At 40.7% G+C, this 21893-nt stretch overlaps 3 protein-coding genes across 3 annotated transcripts; all 3 read left to right on the top strand.

Annotated features, from left to right (window-relative positions):
- Nucleotides 1–2756: 2756 nt before the first annotated feature.
- On the top strand, nucleotides 2757–4870 carry jun (Jun proto-oncogene, AP-1 transcription factor subunit). Its single transcript, XM_053489432.1, has one exon. It carries the CDS (start codon nucleotides 3158–3160, stop codon nucleotides 4130–4132), a length of 975 nt encoding a protein of 324 aa, XP_053345407.1. The 5' UTR covers nucleotides 2757–3157; the 3' UTR covers nucleotides 4133–4870.
- Nucleotides 4871–7370: 2500 nt separating this feature from the next.
- Nucleotides 7371–9781, top strand: caiap (CARD- and ANK-containing Inflammasome Adaptor Protein). The gene is made up of 2 exons (XM_053488495.1): nucleotides 7371–8778; nucleotides 8930–9781. The coding sequence occupies exons 1-2, from the start codon at nucleotides 7372–7374 to the stop codon at nucleotides 9779–9781; spliced, it is 2259 nt and encodes a 752-aa protein (XP_053344470.1). The 5' UTR covers nucleotide 7371.
- Nucleotides 9782–15845: 6064 nt separating this feature from the next.
- Nucleotides 15846–21661, top strand: si:dkey-86e18.1 (uncharacterized protein LOC557342 homolog). Its single transcript, XM_053488536.1, has 5 exons — nucleotides 15846–16099; nucleotides 16227–16267; nucleotides 16350–16424; nucleotides 19224–19413; nucleotides 21225–21661. Exons 1-5 carry the CDS (start codon nucleotides 16033–16035, stop codon nucleotides 21620–21622), a joined length of 771 nt encoding a protein of 256 aa, XP_053344511.1. The 5' UTR covers nucleotides 15846–16032; the 3' UTR covers nucleotides 21623–21661.
- Nucleotides 21662–21893: the final 232 nt, after the last annotated feature.

Raw genomic sequence — 21893 nt, 5'->3', positions numbered from 1 at the left:
CAAGAGTCAAAAAGTCATTTTTACACATGACCACTAGTGATCAGAACCCTGCAATTAAATGAATCCCTCTAAGTTAATGGCTTGCCACAAGTCAAAACAAATACACAGCATAATCCCTGACATTCATAATTCAATCTTATAAAAGTTTAGAGTATATACACAAACATATAAATAAATACATTTTCCATATGCATAAGGAGAGTTTTTAGGCACAAACATGTAACATAAAGCATAACCTGTGACAATATGCACATGTCTTCCTAACTGAACAGCAAGTATGAAAAAACATACAAACACTGATATGTCCCTCTATTTCCTACGGGTTTCTCTCACTATTTCTCTATCCAGTTTATCCAGTAGAAGGTCCTGGGAAGCCTTAAGCCTATCCCAGGGGACTTGGGACACAAGGTGGGGTACACCCTATATGTAGTGCCAGTTTATGGCAGGGCACAAACATGCATACACACACACTGTGGGCATTTTGGAAACATAGGGAGTGCAAGGCAAGCAAGGGAAGAACTCCATTGCTCAATATACATCACCCACTTGGACACACCAATGCAAGCACAGAGTAAAATGCGGTGCTATCAGGACCTACATTGCCACTACACTGTAGCTGCCCTTGTTAAAGTCACTCAAAACCTCATGCTTGCCCATTTTTTCTGTTTCCATCACATCAACTTCAGGGGGAAAAAAAGGTTCACTTGCTGCCTAATATATCCCACCCATGTCCAACCACAAGTGTAACAAAATATTGAAAATGTATCTACTGTGAGAAGGTTCCTGGTCTGTAGTGGTCGGGAGAACTTTAAAACTGCAGCTCTCGTGGGATTTTTCTGGTCTGCAATGCTCAGAACTGTAATTCAAGGAAGGAAAACCAGGGAGCTGGCGACAGGGTCATGGCTCACTGAGGAGGGGCTGACCCGTGTAGTCTGGACCAAGAGATGCATTAGTGTAGATCAGAATGATGAAAGGGTTAATGCTGGTGTCAGAACACACAGTGCATCACTGCTATTATAGCTGAACTGCCTCCCACCCTACACACTGTATAAATGCAGATCATTTACTGCTTTCTGTTTCACCCAAATTTGTAGGATGGGTTCCCTGTTGAGTCTGGTTCCTCTCAAGGTTTCTTCCTATTACCATCTCAGGGAGTTTTTCCTTGCCACTGTCGCCCTCGGCTTGCTCACCAGGGACAAACTGACCATTTTGATTCATACAAATTCACATTTCATACAAACTTAAATAATTCTTTTGACTGTGTAAAGCTGCTTTGCGGCAATTAAATTGCTAAAAGCGCTATACAAATAAAATTGAATTGAATTGAATTGTTAGTGGCAAAATGGGGACCTACCCAATATTAGGCAGGTGGTCATGGTGTTATTGCTGATATATATTAAGAAGAATATGTTTAATAATAGGGGTCATTAACCACTGATATTGAACAAATTCTTATTGATATGTTTATTAATAGCGTGACAATTTTTATTTAAAGCCTTTATTTAAAATACAAAAACCTTGACAAACGTTTATTCATTCATTACAAACAAACCCGATTTTATGATACTAACAGATTTTTGATTACACGTAAGCTAAAACTTGATTTAAGATCATAGTTCGACACCACCACGTGTGGGCTGGCCCACTTCAGCGTCATGGTTACGTGGTGTGTTTGTCCAGTGGACTGACTGGCGCAACAGACTGAAACATGCCAGAGAGCGCAAACAAGTTTAAGTTGCGTGAGGGTGAATGCCCAAAGTCTTCATACAGATACAAAAAAGCATGTCTAGAAACACCATTCGTGGTTTCCTGGATGTACCATCCATAGATTTAAACCAAATCCTAATACGCCATGTGTTGTATTCGCTCGGACGTTAACACGATTTAAAGTTTCGTTTTGTATATTTGTGTTATTGGAATAGAGAGAGAATTCTGAGACGCTCCCTGAAGCCGACGTGTCTTCTGACATGCTGTCAGTGCGCTGGAGGTCCCGCCTCCTCTCCCATTCCCATTGGCCAAACAGGGGAACGAGCGTCAAGAAGTCTCACAGTGGGCGCATCCTATTGGAGAAATCCTAAACTGGACTTTAAGGACGCGCACAAGCAAACTGTTCTGAGACCAGTTCTAGAGCCCGGGGCTTTTCAACTGAACGAGTTCTGCGCTTCTAGAGCTGTTCTCAGAACTGTCTCTGTTTGCGCATCTAGGAGTTCCTGTTCTAGAATTTCTTCAAGCGCCAAATGACATCAAACATTTTTAAATACATAAAATAATGATCCAGTACGTTTCTGGCAGACTTAAATTCTTAGATCAGACTACTCCATACAGTCCTAGTAAAGTCATGCCAGATTACAATTTATGTTCAATAAGTGTGTCGGATATTCCCGACAAAAAATATACATTCTAACAGAAACAAATCAAAGCACTGTTAAAACTTTGTATCTAATAAGTAATAAAAGTAAGACATCGACCCAATACCATCGCTCTCTAACAATCTCGGAGACTTTGTATCCCGCCACAGCTCGTAACTAGATATTCAAAAACAATACGTAATCCCATAATGCACCGGTCATCGACTTGCTGCATTACCTCATCCCATAAGGCTTTGCGCGGAGAAGAATCTTCTGGTGGTAGTCTAGGCAACGCGCCTTATCTGAACACACTGGAACGCCCCACGAATCGCCTCCAGCCAATAAGAGACTTCGGGCATGACATCATTGGGAGGCCTATTTTTAGTGTGGCAGTGGTAGCAGATAAGGTTGGCCTCCACGCCGGAGCAGCTCAGAGTATACAGACTTCGCTAGAGGAGAAACAGCCGGGAGAAGAGCAGGGCTGAAATCAAAATCAAAAGTTTAGAGCCGTGTTCTTTTAGACTGCCAACACTTACAAAGATCATAACAGATCAAGATATATTCGTTTTATCTTATTTTTGAGTTGTTTTGCTTGTTTCAATAACTTTTTATTCCTCGGAAAAGTTTGCTTCGGGACAAGGAGTGTAACCAAAAAGGGACTTGAAGTTTGAACCCGCCTGCTGTTGGTAGGCTCCCTGTCACTCTTTGTATTAAATCAGTAATAAACTGACAGAGGACTAAGGTAAATCGGGAGTGTAAGTGAAACGACTTGCTTGGGCCAAAAAAAAAAAGTTTTGGTTTCTCTTTCTATGTCTACTAAGATGGAAACTACTTTCTACGACGACTCTCTGAGCGGCGGGTTCTCTCAGCACGACGGCGCTGCGTTTGGATACAACGCCAAAGCGCTGAAGCACAGCATGACGCTGAACCTCTCGGACCCGAGCAGCGCGCTCAAGCCGCACCTGCGGCCCAAAGCCAATGAAATTCTCACGTCGCCGGACGTCGGCCTGCTCAAGCTGGCCTCTCCAGAGCTCGAGCGCCTTATCATTCAGTCCAGCAACGGTTTGATCACCACGACTCCCACGCCCACACAGTTCCTGTGCCCGAAAAATGTCACGGACGAGCAAGAGGGCTTCGCCGAGGGCTTCGTGCGAGCGCTGGCCGAGCTCCATCACCAGCACATGCCGCCCAGCAGCGTCACCACGACCCCTCAAACTACAATCAACAACTCCATGGCACCCGTGTCGTCGATGGCGGGCGGAGCTGTGTACTCGACTGTGCGTTCGGAACCTCCGGTGTACGCTGACCTGAGCACGTTTAACCCGGCTATCACCACGGCACCGAGCTTCACCAGCGCCAATCCGGCCATGAGCAGCTACACGACCACATCTATGCCGCCACCACCACCGCAGCAGCAGCAGCAGCACACCCTGGCCGTACAGCACCCGCGACTGCAGGCGCTGAAAGAGGAGCCGCAAACGGTGCCCGAGATGCCCGGGGAGACGCCGCCGCTCTCGCCCATCGACATGGAGAGCCAGGAGCGCATCAAGGCCGAGCGCAAACGCATGCGCAACCGCATCGCCGCTTCCAAGTGCCGCAAGAGGAAGCTGGAGAGAATCTCCCGCCTGGAGGACAAGGTCAAGACGCTCAAGTCGCAGAACTCGGAGCTGGCATCCACCGCCAACATGCTGCGCGAACAGGTCGCCCAGCTCAAGCAGAAAGTCATGAACCACGTCAACAGCGGCTGTCAGCTCATGTTGACGCAGCAGCTGCAGACATTCTGAAAAGGGCGAGAGAGGACACATGGTGTTGTCGCGTAACAGACTGAAAGGACACGCTAACCAGAGGTGACAGGCCGGTAAAAGCATCTCTTCTGGCAATAGTCCACCAGGACCGGGAACTGTGTGATAGCGCCTTTTGCGCTTTGGCGCGTAAAAGGATGTCCGGATTGGAGTTGAAAACTCCGACTGCGTCCACTGGTGACATACCGGGCACCACAGGACAGCATGAGAGCCTCGCACTGTTACATGTTGTTTCTTCTTTTTTTCCTAATGACGACAAAAAGAGACTCAACCTTGCTCACTTTTGACCAAGTTGCGCATGGACCTAAGCTTTACAGGAGCACTCAGTATTAGAAGAGAAAAAGAGAACTGTGATAGGAACGTTGTCGCCTGTACTGGCGCGCCAAAAGCAGGAAGTTGCGTCCACATAAAGTCTGAAAACTTTTTGACAAAAGCTGCCTGACTTCTAAGTTGCAATGTACCTTTACTGCTCTTAAACTGAATCAAATTGACATTGAGTTAGTCGAGCTTTAGCAGTTTCTTTTTCTAAAAAGTTTTTTTTAATGAGGTTTCACTCATTGTTATGTGTAAATAAAGACAAAGAGGAGTACTTAAGTTTACCATTTGTAATTAAAGTACTACATAATTTTTTTTATGTTTGTTTTCTGGCATCATCAGAAACTAATCAATATTTATGAACTGTAATAAAAGTATGACGAACGAAAACAATGTCTCTTGTCTCTTGTCTCTATGGAAATGTGCGTGCTCGCGCCAACATAAACAAGATGTTTACTCGTGTTTTCAGAGCAACTAGTACAAGAAGCACTTTATACCCAGCCTGAGAGACTGGATGATTAAAAGCGATTAAAGCTGCTTTTTATCTCCCTAACACATCAATACGTGTTTGTTTGTTTTTTACACACATAAACACCTTAAGCTTATTCAGTGTGATTACAGCCCTTAAGACTTCTTTTTTTAATCGTATATTTAGTTAAGATTTCACAATGTAACAAAAGAATGAATAATACTCGAGGGTCTCACGATTAATTAAATTGAAGTTTCATTTACCTAATTAATTACTCAACTAGGTAATTAACTGGCATGCTCAGTAAAAAAAAAACAGAACTCAGCAAGTTACATACATACATGGAACACTTACATCCCTCACTGAGTGATTTTATTTGTTAATCAGTGACTTTAACTATCAACAAGGTAAAATATGGTTCTTTGCATTAGTATTTTAGTCTTCACTTAACCATAAAGAGTGCTAGGGTTTCATGGTTTGGACATAAACATTGACTACATTTAGTTAAACTACAATAACAAATGTATTCAATTAAACATTCAAATTACGTTTACAATCTGATAGCATTGCCGATTGTTTTATTTAGTTACTGTTAAACAAATAGTAAGCACGCTTTATAAGGTCCACTATAAAATGTAGATTAGTCATAAATCAAGCCTTATTTAGATTTCGCATCAGCTTGTTTTTCGTCAATAACTTTTTTCTACCGCTAGAGGGAGCCAAACCACCACAGATAGTCATTAAGAACGGTTTGCCCATCCCTACGTTACACCTGCCATTTTTACCTACATTAGAATACCCGCGCGCGCGCGCACACACACACACACACACACACACACACATCCCTGTGGTTCATATATGTATAGCAGGAAAAATGATTATATTAGAGGATAAAAATAATATGTGTCCAGCAATTAATGTATAATATTAATTTCTGATTAATTTCATGGTTAAAAGCAGAAGGTACCTTTAAAATCATATTTTATAATATTTTATTAATCTTTTATACTATTGCATTTATTTATGTTATATTACAAACTGACAAAAGAAGTGTGAGCTTCTGATGTAATCTTCAACAGAGGCCATGTTTTGTGCAATATTTATAATATAATTGTATACAATATTTATGCCCTCCTTTTCCACAGTCCACGTTTGGTAAAGGGTGACATCATACCGGAAAACCTTTCCCACATGCCCATATTAGGCGAGATTATGGTCGGAAGACCAACGTCATCTAAGCAGACAGTGGGCGTGTCTGTTCCGGGAAGTGGAACTCCTTAGACTGAGCTCCCTGATGGTCTTCCTAATGTTCCCAGAAACATAAACTTTGAAAGAATTACAATCACTATCTATGTGTGTGTGTGTGTGTGGAGGAAGAGAGAGATAATGAGAGAGATTGGACACACCATGCTGTGGTGGTTATTGTCTTTCCTGATTTTTATTTCAGACTCCTTTCTTAATGGCAGAAAGTTATATATCCTAAGAATAATTAAAAAAAAAGTAATAACAACAATAATAATAATAACCATCATTATCATCATCATCATAAAAAATAATAATAATATTAATAGTAGTCTCCATGGCAGCCAAGTAGAATGGTAGCCTTGTACAGTACCTTCAGGATTGAGGTTCGATTCCTGCCTCGGGTCAGGAGTGTGTGCGTGGAGTTTGCATGTTCTCCCCGTGCTTGGTGGTTTTTTCTTCCAGGTACTCTGATTTCCTTCCACAGTTCAAATACATGCAGATTAGACTAATTGGAATTCACAAATTGCCCATTTTGTGTGTGCGTGCCCTGGATTGGCACCCTGTCCAGGCTGTACCCTGCTTCGTGTTCAAAGTCTCCTCTGATAGGCTCCACACCCCCAGCAACACTGTACAGGGTAAGTGGTATGCAATAATGAATAACAATAAATTAGTGTGACACTCCTTTAACGATTCAGGCCAAACAACAAACTTATTTGAAGATTTGCACATACTAAAGTGTGTTTAAGTAAAATTAATTTACTAAAGTGCACTTCTTGAGGGCAGTGCTAATCTTAGTAATAGATTAACACAAACACAACGAATGATTGTTATGGTTACAGTCGTCATATATCAGATTGCATAGAAGTAGAAACCTTAAACAAAATGCAGAATTAAACATGTCTGAAAACCTTTTTTAGGGCATGGGGGGCATGCCAGAAATGCATCACATGTTTAAATACAACAGATGTTCCAAATAACTACATCTAGCATTACGATGAAAACAACATACCTCGGTGAAGTAGACATTTACTGCATTTTGCTGATATGTGGTTGCTAAGAGATGTTTAAATGCTTGGTAATAACTGAAGTCGTTTTAGGCACACCTGTTTTCAGAGCTCTTGATGCATTTTGGGCATAGGACACGTTATTAGTGCTCTAAATACTGTTCTCACAGGTGTTTTAGATGAATGGCATGGGGTCGACCAAGTTTACAAATCCATATGCTATTGAAGTAATCCGGAGTAGAAGGAAAGAGCTGGTAGGTGGCATCGACAACACCGAAGACTTACTGGAACTTCTAGTCTCTAATGGAGTCCTCCTACCTGAGAACAGAGTTCTTGTGTCAAGAATTACAGCACAAGAGGAAAAGAACTCCAAAATGCTTAACCTCCTGGTGTCACGAGGGGAACGAGCATGTCGCATCTTCTTCTACCCCTGCCTGAAGAGTGCTCAACCTGAGCTCTACCAGAATATAAAAACCTATGTGAGCCAGCTGGATGAAAACATTAAGGATACACGAAGGCAGTTGATCGGATATCTGATAGAAAAGGATAGACAATGGCCAGTTAAAAAGATTCAGGACCCCTCTGAGAACCTACTGAAGACAGAAGATGAGCATAAATCAAAAAAGACAGAGTCTCCTTCTGCATCAGATGAGTTAAAAAAGAGCTTTGTAAGACCTGAAGAATCATTAAATACAATTTTCAAAGCGGTGTCCTCTGGTAATCTGTTTCTATTTCAGGAACTTATAAGAAGCATAAATATCAATGACACAAATGCATCCTTTGGTACCATCCTACACCTCGCTGCAGAACACGGCCAGGTGTCAATTATAAACTTTTTGCTTCATCGAGGAGCGAAACTGGATTTGAGGGATCACTTAGGTCGCACTGCTCTCCACAAGGCATCAGAGAACGGGCACATGGCAGCTGTAGTGGCTCTTGTAAGGGCTGGAGCTGATATCTATGCCACAGACCAAGCGTCTAAAACCCCCCAGCACCTAGCGGCACAAAATGGGCATGATGATGCAGTCAGAGCACTTCTCCTGGAGGAAAGAAGAAGCTTTAAGAACCAGACAACATTCCTTCACATGGCGGCAGTAGACGATGACTCTGTGCTGGCAGAAATCTTACTGAGAAATGGTTCCTCAGTAGACACGCGAGATTCCCAGAGGAAGACAGCACTGTTTTATGCCATTAGCCGAGGAAATGAAAAAACAGCTGCTGTGCTCCTTCAAGCTGGAGCTCAGGTAGATTGTGAGATTATCGATGCTGCATTCGAGCTAAACAGAAAGACTGTGCTGTCTCTGATTCTGAGGAACCATAAGACAGCAATGTCTCAAAACGAAGTCAAATCTATTCTGTTCAAAGCAGTACAGAGGAACTTGGATGGAGTTGTGACTGCTCTTGTCGAGAATGGAGTTGATGTTAATGTTTGCAATGACCTGGGTTACACACCGCTGCTCCTAGCCATCGAGCTGAGCAATTTGGAGGTGTTTAAAGTGTTGGTCTCAAATAAAGCCCAGCTGGATACAAGGCTGCCTAATCAGATGTCTGCTCTTCACCTGGCCATCCAGAGTGGCAGTATGCCAATAACAGAGGTAAGTTCATAATTTTGGTATTATTACTGATAATAGTGATCATAAACACTGATCGCATTCATGTAAATAAAAATAACAGGGAACAAAAAATTAGGCAATTATTCAAGCACCGCTTTTATTCCTTTAAACAATTTCCCAAATTTTCTTCCAGATATTACTAGATATGGGCATGGACCCCAACATAATTGGCCACAAGGAGCAGACACCTCTTCATCTTAGTGCCTTACACAACCAACCTGCTCTGATGGCCCTGTTGCTCAACAAAGGTGTTCAAATTAATGCAGCGACTCAGGATGGATTCACTGCCCTACATCTTGCATGCCAGAGTGGACACAAAGAGGCTGTGGCCCAGTTGCTAGAAAGAAAGGCAGACCTCCATGCACAGGACAGACAGGCTAGGACGGCGTTACACTGGGCAGCTGCTCAAGGTGACGTAGGCATTGTAAAGCTGCTTCTTTTTGATGGATCCAATGCCAATGCTGTTGAGAAAGACAAAAAGACTCCATTACACCTGGCGGCAACGGCAGGACACGCTCAGATCGTCTCAACCCTGCTTACTGCAAAGGCAAAAATTGCAGCAAAAGATATGGATGGCTGTACAGCTCTGCACTATGCTGCCAGGAATGGGCACGTACATGTGGCAGCTGCTCTTCTCACCTCAGGTAGGAGTAAAAAAGTGGATGAGAGGAACGTTTGGAGGAGGACACCTCTACATTTGGCTGCAGAACACGGGCAAGAGCTCGTGGTTGAACTGCTGCTGGAAACACATGCCAAGATCAATGCCGCTGACAATAATAAAGACACACCGTTGCACTGGGCTTGTCGATCAGGGCATCTGGGCACGGTGCAAAGACTGCTGAACTGGACTCATGGGGAGAAGGTAAACCTCCAGGCTACTAACAATGTGAGGAAAACACCCCTGCAGGTGGCAGAAGCTAAGGATTCTTCAAACCACCAGGGCATTGTTATGCTGCTCAAGAGAAAGATGTTTCTTATTAAATAAAAAAAGCCCATGTCAGAATGTACAGTATATATGAAGAAAATCATGGGAGCTTTTCTCTAGGTTGAAATCTGTTTTATGACACTGCACGTTTACAGAACTAACACAAGGCAATGCACTCTAATATAATGAGCTACATGTAATAAAAATGAAAAATATAATTATTATTTTTCATCCAAATAAATGCTACATTAATACCTGGTCACTAGGTGACGCCAAAATGACACATTCTTTACAGCTCAAAGCAAATGGCTTATAGATTTTAATATGTTGGAGATCTACTTCATATCGGCCCATATTCTGTTCATAAAGTCTAAAATGTCTCTGTCCCTGTCCTCTAACTTAAAGCAAGAACAATATTAACAAGCTGAAATGCAGCGTCAGACATGTCCAAGACTCTCTGAAACAGACAATGAAAAAAAATTTATGCTAAAGCACAGTACACTGGATTATAATACTGTAAAGTGTCCACACCGTGATGAAATAAAAGTAAATTCACAGTATACTACTTCCTTGGACATATTCATAGTGTTATTCTTTAACCCTCTCATATTCAAATATCACCTTGTAAATATGTTTCATTAGATTTGGTTGAGATGTTACACATGGTCCAGTGGAGACAAGCCCCTTTGATGTCTGCATTTTTGTCATTCTGGAATTATACCAGTAAATGTAAAGTAAAAATTCTCAAAAGTAAAATTAAGTAAAAGTCATAGACTAATAATCATGATGCTCACAATAATGTTCACTTGTTAAACCATTGTCTACCAACATTACCTGTTCGTCTCTCAGGTCTGCAGTAGAGTAGAAGGTACAGTATGAGCTGTTTTGGTACAGTAAGCAATTTTTTCCAATCTGAAATGAGATTATTGCAGCATTGGCCACAAAGTGCTAAGTAACATGAGCCTACTTAAAATGTCGGAATGGCGTATACTAAATTATACATAAAGTACCAGTCAAAGGTTTGGACTTATTCGGAAGTTTGGATTTATTTTTTTATTTTTTTTACATTCTACAACAATACTGGAGTTTATAAAACCGCAATGACACAAAGGTCAGCTGTTCTGGAACAGTTCTTGCAAGAATATTGGCAAAAGTATTGGCAAAACCCATAAAGCACTATAAGGAAACTTGCTCTCATGAAGACCATCCCGGGAAAGCAAGACCTAAACTTATCACTGATACAGAGGTTTATTTAGTTTATTTAGAGTTACAGGCCTCACAAATGACTAATTAACAGCATCTCAGATTAGAGCAGTTATAAAGGCTTTACAGAGCATAAACAGCAGACACATCTCAATATCAACTTCTGTTGATATTCAGTTAAGATTATTTTATATTTTGGATGCTATCAGCATTAGTTTACCATGTAAAAAGAAATAAAAATTAAGAAAGTCCATGGAATTAGAAGGTGTGTCAACATTTTTGAGTGGTAAAAGATGTAACCATGCTGCATCTCAGCGTGGGCTGAACTTTGGCTCAACCTCCATGATAATCAATCCACGATTGAGAACACAGTAAACCATGTTCTCATTTGTAGCAATGTGTCCATTCTGATCCGAGCCACATCTTAACAGCTTGACCTGTCTTTGACCTCTAGCTCTTGCTTCACCACTGACCTTCATGACCAAGTGAACAATTAATCAAATAGTGTTTCTACCTGTGAGGATTGGGCATTACCAATTTGGTAATTAATATCATGTTTTCCAAAGGCATGTTGAGGCTAAAATAGAGACTTGTGTAAATTATTTCGCGAAAAAGTGTGATCTGGAATAGAAACCTAAATGCAGAGATTTTGTAGTTACATTTTAGGGATATGGTGCATGGAGGTCCAGGTTTCACTGAGTGCATTTAAAGTGCATAACAATTATAAAATAAAATAAAAAACTGTAACAAAGGTGGGTCAAAAACTCAGCTATTAATGAATAGGTTTGCTGAAAACTTATATCTTGCATATTTTGCATCTCATTATGCAACACCAGCACTTTAAGCATTTTCCAATTACAATTTTGCTTTATTAATCAACTTGCCATGACATGCCACAATGTAATTTTAACACACCCTGTATTTGTCAGCATTTGTTACCATTTGTCTGAAAAATTCTTAGCTGTTACAGTACCCTACCTAATGTACTTCATAAAAAAAATAAAAAGTAGAGGGCATTGTCCTGGGTAAAAAACACTGGTTTTGAAGTTGTCTTGGTATCCTCTTTAAAGAAAGCACCAAGTGTGACCTTCTAAGCTGTAGCTGTGCATTTCAGAAATTTGAAATGCAGGTTATTGAGGTTCTCCTGAGCTGATAGAAAAGTAAAAAACTTCCATTTAAAACTATATGTAAACACACACCTCTCACAGAGAACAAAGCAGATGAACTAGATACTGACACGTGAATAACAACACAACCAGGTGAAAAGCATTGACTGGACAAAGAAGGGGACAAGACACATGGAAACATAAATAATTGCACAAACACATTCTGTACAACTGAGCATCCAGGCAGCTGCAGTGTGGGAAAGGTGTCATGGCAGGGAGAGGGAAAACCATAGCAATTCATTCCAAAAAACTACAAATAATTTAACTGGAGATGATTTGATCTAACCAATTATATGGCTTCTCTCCTGTATGAATGCACTGGTTTGTTCTGAATGTACTTGGTCAAGCAAAAAGCTTTGGACAGTGTAAACAGTTTTATGGCTTCTTTCAGGTGTAAATGTGCTGGTGTATTATTTTTCCTAGAGTACTTATTTGATTAAAGCTCTACCCACATTCTAACCAGTGAGTGAAAAGGCTATTCTCCGTTGTAAATTGTGCTGATGGGTTTGAAGAGTAGAACTTCCACATCGCGAACATTGACATGTCTTTTGTTCAGTGTGAAGGCACTGATGATTTTGTAGAGCACTTGGGAGAGCAGAGTTCTTTACACATTGCGGATATGGTGCATGGAGTTCCAGGTTTCAGTAAGTGCATTTAAAGTGCATAACAATTATAAAAAAAAAAACTGTAACAAAGGTGGGTCAAAAACTGAGCTAATAATGAATAGGTTTGCTGAAAACTTATATCTTGCATATTTTGCATCTCATTATGCAACACCAGCACTTTAAGCATTTTCCAATTTGGCAATATGGCTTATCTCCTGTATAAAGGTGCTGGTAGGTTTGGAGTTTACTCTGGTAAGTTTGCTCCAGACTCTTCCAACTGTCTGAGCAAGGGTAAAGATCTTTCTTCATTTCTGCATAACTGGTAATTGTATCAGGTGTATTTGAAGCTTTTGATGAGTTCTGGAGTCTCTTTTAGGCCTTATGTTTTGTGTGTCCCTAGGAAGAAAGAAATGGAACACAATAAAACATTGTTAATATATAAGGGTCAATTATTTGTTACATGTACGTTACAACACAATTATTATTTTTTTGCACATCCCAGGAAGCTAGAGTAAGGTCACCCAGGATACAACACTCCTAATAGGATTAAGGGCCCTGCTCAAAGTGGCAGCTTGGTAGTTCTGGGGCTCGAACCCCAGACTTTTTCTTTTATACAATTTTCAGGTATAGCAACTGTTCTGTACTTGACATTCAAATACTAAGTTTGTAGCGATGCTATTGCTATTGGAGTGTATGAGGGAAATGCAGGCTGTGAATGTTGGTCTTTAAAAGTAATAGCAAGCTTAAACAACTAGAAGCAGGCGGTCAAGCTGTCAGTGAATGACATCTCTCAGTCTCATAGCTGTTTGTTTTTACTTCAGCAAGACAGTGACTACACACACACACACACACACTCATTTCTGAGCTACTCAGCTCGGCTGCCTCTTCTGCCAAAAAAGTAAAAAAAAAAAAAAAGACTTGATAACGAGCCACGGGTGCCCCATATCCCCATCAGGCCAGACAGAGATCCAGGGCTGGAGCAGACTACCCCCTGGTGAGAAAGGAAATCTGCCACAGGCGTCTGTGCACCCAGTCTGTACAAACTGAACTTAAATGGATGAAGTGATTTGCTGTAAAAAATTTTATGTTTCCTTATAAAACTATGGCAGGTAGTTCCAACACTCACTCTCTCTGTTTGTTGAGTTCACTTTGATACCCTGGACAGTATCATGTTTTCATCAGCACAGTCAACACAGGATCATGTTAGTAGTGTAAAATTTTCCATTTATGTAAATTCTCTGTGGCTTTCTATGTTAAGTAGCTACTAAGTGTTTGGCTCAAAACTTATATTATATAAATACTTTATCATGCTGTTCAGACAACATCTGTGTGGCTGTGTGTGTTTGTCTCTTTTCTCGCGGTCAACAAGCGCATTAGAGCCAGCCAGTACGTGAATCGAGGCCTGTGGACACGTCAAGCAAACCTTCCCCAAAATTTAGAAATGGTTTGAGGAACATGGCAAAGAGTTCAAGTAGTTGACTCGGCCAAAGTTCCAAATTCCCCCGATTTCAATCTGACTGAGCCGCTGTGGAAACTCTGTAGTCTACTTTAGTCAACTAGGGACCGTGGAGGCAAATGGTGATTACCATCGTATTTATTTCTTTTTAACAACTGTGATGTTGACGACTGGCTCATCCTGATCGGTCTGAGCTTCTTGACAGTGGTGATAACCAAAAAACCCTAAAGACCAAAACTCTGCTTAGAAAAATATACTTGGTTAAGTGAAAAATGGGCTGATGTACTTTTGCTCAATATATAGTAAGCCTGATTATTTCTCCAAGCTCCGTACCTAGTTCCAAGCTTAAAGCACAAATGCTTTGCTCCCAGGCAACACTGAAGGCATTTCGCTCTTGGTTTTGTTGTAGCTTGGAAACTGACCTAGAGCGGGTTTGATAAACATAGAAATAAAAGAAATAAAGAGCTAACCCAAAACCTGTACACACGGCTCACTACACAAAAGCTTGTGCTGTTCGGTGTCTTAGGCTGAACCCACAAACAGGCCATGATACTATGACAGAAAAGTTACTGCTTCGAAAAGGTGTGTAATCAAACACACCTCAAACACCTGCACTGTGTTTAATCATTTAATTATTTATTTATTTATTTATTCATTCATCTTCTATACTGCATATCCTATACATGATCGCATGGAGCCTATCCCAGGATAATTTATTATTATTAAATCAATCAATTTAATATTATTAGCAATATTAATTTCTAGTGAAGCCATTATACTTCTCTAAAGATAAAAAACGTGGAGCATGCTGTAAACTCACAGATTGAGCACCAGGTCACAGTCACAGGACGTGATGTCCCAGGGAGTGTGCACAGTGATGTGGCCGTAAGCACATAATAAAATGTACTGTATGATCAGATTAAGTGCTTTTGTACTGCAATTTAGCGACAGTGCATTATACCATTAATACACTGTTATCCTTTTCCACCACTAAATATCTAGTCATCAATCAGCAGGTCTGCGGGTGGATTATCCATTTTCTTCCTGTGCTTGTGGGTTTTCCCCCCCAGTTCTCCGGTTTCCTCCCACAGTCCAAATGGTGTTTCAAAGAGTGAGTGAAAGAGTGAGTAAATGTGTATGACATGGGTATACCCCACCTACTGCCTCGAGTCTCCTGAGGTGGGGCGAATCTGGACTGCAAACTCCACACACACAGACCTGAGGCAGAAATCGAACCCTCGACCCTGGAGGCAAGAGGCCACAGTGCTAATCGCTAAACCACTGTTTAATGTAGTTAGTATTAATAATTTGCTGGTTAAATAATAATTTTTTTTTTTTTTTTAAAGTTTAAGGGGGCATATCTTTAGCCACAACTTTAAGTGCTTACAACCAACACCTGTCTTTTTGAAGATGATTTATTTTTCTTTACTTCCTTGAATGCAAAGCTAGAATAGAAAGAAACGAGAACTAATTTGGTTTCTTGCAGGTCTCGAATTTTTATCATTTATATTATTGTTATTGTTGTTATTATTATTATTCAAGAAGCCATAGGCACATTTGCACCTGAGGTACTTGTATTATTATTCTTTTTTTTTCCCTTTGATACTCAGCGGGCGGTGAGTCACTGACACACAGGGGGCGCTAATGCAACCATCCGCATGCGAGGAAGAACAAGAAGAAGAAAAGAAAGCGGAAGAAGAATGATAAAGAAAAATATTAGCAAAAAAAAAAAAAAAGAAATCCTGATACCGTTAAAGAGCTCACGGTTTCTTCAGGATGATGAGGTCACACTGTCTCCAGCTTTGCAGCGCCTGACGTCACGATCGGGGGCGTGTGTCACGTGATTTCCTGTTTTGTTTTGTTTAGTTTTTTCAGCCTGGGATGGCTAGAAATGAAGAAAAACAATTTGGAAAACTAAATCGATTATGGCTTCAAAAAGAAAGAAAGGGTAAAAACCTGCCTTAATTTTAACAGTCGGAAGAGTTCAATTGTTTCTCTTTGCTTCTGCTCATACGAGGAGCACGTGATCTAGGTTTGTTTTAACATGCATCTATTATTTTTATTTATATATCTAGAAGGTCGGATTAAAGATGTGCACGAGTCGAGACCAAAGCTTGTGAGTTATTTCTCCTATAATTCCGCCTGTGATTAGTTATATTCCATCTTGCACATTAACCTCACTGCTGCTGTTGTTCTAGGCGACATTAAATTCTGTTGCAGCCGTGAAGAAATGGATACCAAGCATCAAGAAGGAAATTGAATATTACCTGCAGGTACACACAACATTATCATCATCATCATCATATGAACAGCTGTTTGTAGTGTAGGAGGTGCACACAAATCTGTCTGTTTGTAGGAGTACACACCACTGCCTGCATGCAAATCACTTCGCCAACCCGAGGACATTCATTCCGACTGCACTTTCAGAATGATGTTTTTATTTTAATTTTGTTTCCTAAACTGGAAGGCAGGTTTGCTTTACATGCGCGTTACGTCTAAGTTAATCGGAAGCTATGCGCATGCGCGGAGGAAGGTTTACCTTCGACGTTACCCTGAGTCGAGTCAGGGAATTCAGTGTTCTCCCACACTCTTTTTTTGCTTTGATATGGACGCACTTGTTTTTTTTTTCCCCGAAAAAGTTGTGAAGAAGTAGAGTTAAAGAGAAAAACACACCCTGAAATTAGTGAAACAACAAGATATTTGTGACTTACGTAGACATCCAGGTATTTGGAAAACCCAGGTTCGATTCCCACCCAATGCCCAAACCTCAGGCACTGCAGTGCCGGTCCCGAGCCTGGATAAAACAGGAGGGTTGTGTCAGGAAGGGACATTTAAAAAGTGCATCCCCGCTGCTTCTGTCAAGGGGTTGTGACAGCCGACCATGCGATCCACTTTTAAAATGTAATAAACCATAGGCATTATTTATAAATCATAAAAAAATATAAATATTTGCATCATTGGTCATTTTTATTGCCTTTAACACACCTTGAAACCTGCCATTTCTGAGAATCATCCATCCATCCAGTGGTCAAAACTAGGGGCTGTGGATGCCAATGTGATTCCCATCGTATTTCTTTCCATTGTACGACCTTAATAGGTCCTTTGGTCAAAATTCACCTGCCCATTCACACAGTATGGACAATTTGGGAACACCAGTTAGCCTAATCTGCTTGTCTTTGGACTATGGGAGGAAACTGGAGTGTACCCCATTAAGCATGGGGCAAACATGCAAACTCTACACAGACCATGAAGCATGAATCGAACCCCTACCCTGGAGGTGCGAAGCCACAGTGCTAACCACTAAGCCCCCGTGCCGCTATTTCAGAGATACATATGATTAACCACTTCTTCATGTTATTAAAAAATCAAATAGAAACCAAATAAATGCATTTATAGGTTTGCTCTAACTCTCACTCTAACTGTAGAACCGTTACAGTGGTAGCGGTTGCTAGTGCTAGCTCCTCATAACTGAAAGGTGTACTAAAGACATGAATTATAACAAATTCAACAGAAATAATATTTCCTGTGATACACCCAAGGGTTGCAATACAAAGTTTGGAAACCAATGAGTTAGATCAATAACACAATAACACACCATCCATCCCCACATCCAGCCACTGGACACAGTTCATTTTTAGTGCAAATCCCACACACATCAACTGACCACAAGGCATTTTTAGTGCAGATCCCACACACATCAACTGGATGCAGGGCATCCTTAGTGCCAATCCCAAGCCAGGGATAGTTTAGGGAACAGCATCCAGTATAAAACCTTTGCTAAGTTAAACTAGGATACACCCGGCAACCCCTTCACAGAAGCATTCGAAAAAACTACTAATACTAAGGATCACCACCAGGAATGCTATTCAGAGCCAAGTTGTGTCAGGGGCACAGGGATGACTTAAACATCCACTTGCATCCAGTAAATACAGAAAAAGTCAAACAGCAGAGAATGATTCAATTCAACTCAATTTTATTTGTATAGCGCTTTTAACAATTGCCATTGTCCCAAAGCAGCTTTATCTAATTAAAAGAATTATTTAAGTTTGTATGGAATTTGAATGTGTATGAATCAAAATGGTCAGATAGTCCCTGGTGAGCAAGCCGAGGGCGACAGTGGCAAGGAAAAACTCCCTGAGATGGTACTAGGAAGAAACCTTGAGAGGAACCAGACTCAACAGGGAACCCATCCTCATTTGGGTAAAACAGAGAGCAGGAATTGATCTGCATTCATACAGTGTGTTAGTTGGCAGGCAGTTCAGCATAACAGTTTATGTTAATTGATGTTAATATGAAGTCCAGTTAGTTATTGAAAACTCAGGTAGACTTGTATAAATGTCTAGTCCTGAACTAGCGAACGGTCAAGTCCTCAGAGAAACAGCTGCCAACACCAGTCGATTATGATGATCTAGACTTAAGAATTTATATTTCCTTTATTTTGTAAAAGGGTTTGTTTTATTTGTGCCTAATTACAGACATTTTTGTAATATATAGCTTTTCCCTGGACCAGGACTTACATATTCATCTAACATGTTTCACTCGAGTGGAAATTCAGCCCGTAATTTAAATATGTTAACATATGAATCATATTTTCTCAGTGTGTGGTTTGTGTGTTATTAACTTCTGGAGAAAAACATGATTTTGATGTCATAATAGCTGCTATAATGTATGCAATAACAGAAACCAACTTGTTGTGCTGATGTTCCACCGCATTATAATGTAACTATAAACAGTTCAAAATTGGTTCAATATTTAAGACATGCTGTGACACTGTAAGACATAATGTTATTGGAAATGTTGGTGAAGCCATGCTAAATAACCCATCATGTATTATACTTAATGTAGTAATACTTTTCCATGTAAAAGTAGTCATACTGCACTATGGAACAGTGTTATATTAGCTAAGCCTAAAGAGCAAGTACCTAAGAATCCACCAGAGTGATTGTTCACATTGAGTAATACAATATTACAGTGAAACGGAAAAGATGCTAATGTTAAAAATGTAAAATTATTATTATTATTATTTTTTTAATATTATGAAATGTTTTTTTTTTTTGTCCTTGTACCTATAGCAGTCCCAATTGTCCCACTATCCAGAGAGGAAGATAGCAGAGTTCCAGCAGCGAATTGATCAACTGGAAAAAGAGTATAAAGCTTATCTTAACAAACTGCACCTTTTAGACCCCAGCTGTAAACACCAGCCTTGGTCACCTAGAGCGTACACCAAGAGGAGACCAGACTCTAAAGGCGATCATAGCATTGGTTAGTCAATATGATCTGTTTATCCTGATGCATATTTTATGTACAACGTGCGTTCAGGTCAAACCGGGACTTTTGATTGCACAGAATACAGTTATAAGAATAAAACTCTTTATTTCTCTATATAATCCCAAATCCCGGTGTCAAATTGTGCGGCCTATTCGGGAATGGGGTGCTATGACTTTTCTAATGGGTGGGCCCCAAAAAGTCCCATTGACTTAACATTGAGACCAACTTTGACGGCAATAGAGGTGCCCAAATTTGCCCCATTGACTTATAATGGGGATTTTGGTAAATAACTAGTCTCGCACTGTTCATCGTAGACCCATGAGTGAGGTGTCAAATCATGCAGAATATTCGGGAATAGTTTTGGTAGGGATTCGTTGCACGGTTTTCCCAGAATTCCCAAAAAACGATCCCATTTTCCCCTATTCATTTCAATGGGAAATGGCCCGAAAATGGGTCACAACCCAGGCCACTTTGAAGGCCTACCGCTCGGCCAGAGTTTGTCGTACTGTAAAACATCATTCATACTTTAAATGGGTCACACAACTTTTTATGGGTTAGGTCCATGTCTTGTTATCATTTACTGTTGTTTCACAAGAGCAGTTTAAGTTTTATGAAAAATTTGATTTTTCATGAAATGTTCGTGCCACTGTCAACTGCCATAAAAAACAGAGTGTGGAGAATAATTTGAAAAAAAGGTGTTTCTCCTTCTTTGCTGCCCAAACCTTTTGCCCTACATGTATAATTTAGCTACGTTTTGAATTTTACATCAAAACGTAGCTATCATTGTCTTCTTTAATCCAGTGTCTTCCTCATTGAAATTAGATTCACGGTTTTCTTACAAATGCCATCGGAGCGCGGCCTCATCCCTCTCGTTCCCCCATAGACGCCCATTCTAAAACTGCTCTAAATTTCCGGCTCAAATTTAAAATCGGAGGGTGTCTTTACACTGTCACTACGTCAGTATAATACACTCTACAGACATGAGAATTCAATATGTCGTAGTCTGGAAGTTCCTGCCACTCACGGTGAAAGGATTTTTCCGATCGAACCAATGGTATTCCGTCGGGAAGCATTTGTTTGAAAGCTTAATTCCTGTTTGCCGTTCTCTGTGTCTGTCCCAGAGGAGTATGCGTGCCCCTCCCCCACGCCCATCCCCCACTGACAGGAGTTTGCCTCGGCGAGCACCACTCACATTTTCTTCAGGAAATGTACATCTCTAGTTTCTCTATATAATCCCCTGCTACACCAATGCACTTATCCCAGCATTCCACTAGTGCTTGGATACCATAAAGGTAAAAATCTAGTTTTCTCAGTACTCCAGAGCCATGATCCGACATCTGAAACGCTGGCCTCCCAGGAACTCCTCTAATGCCCCAAATAAGTGGAAATGGCTTGGAGCAAGGACAGGACTGTACATGGGGATGTCACATCCCCATGCAACATTGCCACATACCCATGTCGCAGTAACTGGGCTTATGGTAACATGGGTATGGCACAATAATTTCCAGCTCAGTTCCTGTAATGTGAAGTGGTTTGGTGGGCAGTATGAAGTTGCATTGTAAAAAAAAACGCAAAAAACGACGTACGGCCTTCTTTAAAAACATTTGCACCGTTCAAATCTAATATTGTGTCCAAGAGTCTTCATTTATGAGAAATTTCACCACGAATCCCAGTTTGACTTGAACAGCCCTTATATTTGCACTACAGTGTTCTAAAAATGCTACTGTACATTTACAATCAGCTTGTACAACTTAAGCGACTTAGAATTTTTTAACATAACATAATGTTCTCTTATATTGTTACAGCCAAGAGACTCCACGCTCCTGATTCTGGTGCTCAACCCAGTTTTGAAGAAAGTGCTGCAACAATAAATAAGCAGGATATATGTAACTCATCACAAGCAGGTCCCACACACCCTTCTGATCTTCCAGACCAGGATCTTCCACTCTCTTTTGACCACTCCAGGTTGGCAATAGCATTAGCTGCATCTCGTGGGGCTTCCTCAGGGCAGCAGAATGAAACGCACGTCCTGGCACACGTCCTGCGTAACAGCCTGCCCAACCTGCACAGCTCAGCTGTGGCACAAGTCCTAGAGCCACCGGAGGAAAAGGGGACTTTGCCCTGTGCTGAAAAAAATGAGGGTACTTTAAAGGATGTTTTGGGACTGGACTGCTACTCATCTTCCTCAGATGAAGAAACTTAAAGTTGTAAGCATTTCTGTGACCTGACTGGGTTGTTCATATGGACTTTTGTAAAAAAAAAATATTTGTTTGCTTTTTACTTTTTGTGTTTTCCAAAGATGATATTCTTTGTATCAGTTATAGATAGATTTCTAATAAATCACTTTTCTCGTGTTATCTCTATAAAAGTATTTAAGCATTTGAGCGCAATTTGTCTTTTCATTTTAAAATTTCAGACTGGGAATCAACTGTATGACACTTCAGTCATAGTAACTGGCATAACGGCTCTCCTGG

This window comes from Clarias gariepinus, chromosome 27 (genome assembly GCF_024256425.1).
Source record: "Clarias gariepinus isolate MV-2021 ecotype Netherlands chromosome 27, CGAR_prim_01v2, whole genome shotgun sequence".
NCBI classification, from domain to species: domain Eukaryota; kingdom Metazoa; phylum Chordata; class Actinopteri; order Siluriformes; family Clariidae; genus Clarias; species Clarias gariepinus.
The sequence above is the reverse complement of the archived record's forward strand: the minus strand, read 5'-3'. Positions and strand labels throughout refer to the sequence as shown.

Bases quoted from the DNA above. Each gene is read 5' to 3' on its own strand.
- caiap (XM_053488495.1), top strand. From the start codon at position 7,372: ATGGGGTCGACCAAGTTTACAAATCCATATGCTATTGAAGTAATCCGG. The intron at 8,779-8,929 runs GTAAGTTCATAA...ATTTTCTTCCAG, and splicing joins GCAGTATGCCAATAACAGAG to ATATTACTAGATATGGGCAT.
- si:dkey-86e18.1 (XM_053488536.1), top strand. From the start codon at position 16,033: ATGGCTAGAAATGAAGAAAAACAATTTGGAAAACTAAATCGATTATGG. The intron at 16,100-16,226 runs GTAAAAACCTGC...TTATATATCTAG, and splicing joins GCTTCAAAAAGAAAGAAAGG to AAGGTCGGATTAAAGATGTG. The intron at 16,425-19,223 runs GTACACACAACA...TTGTACCTATAG, and splicing joins AAATTGAATATTACCTGCAG to CAGTCCCAATTGTCCCACTA.
- jun (XM_053489432.1), top strand. From the start codon at position 3,158: ATGTCTACTAAGATGGAAACTACTTTCTACGACGACTCTCTGAGCGGC.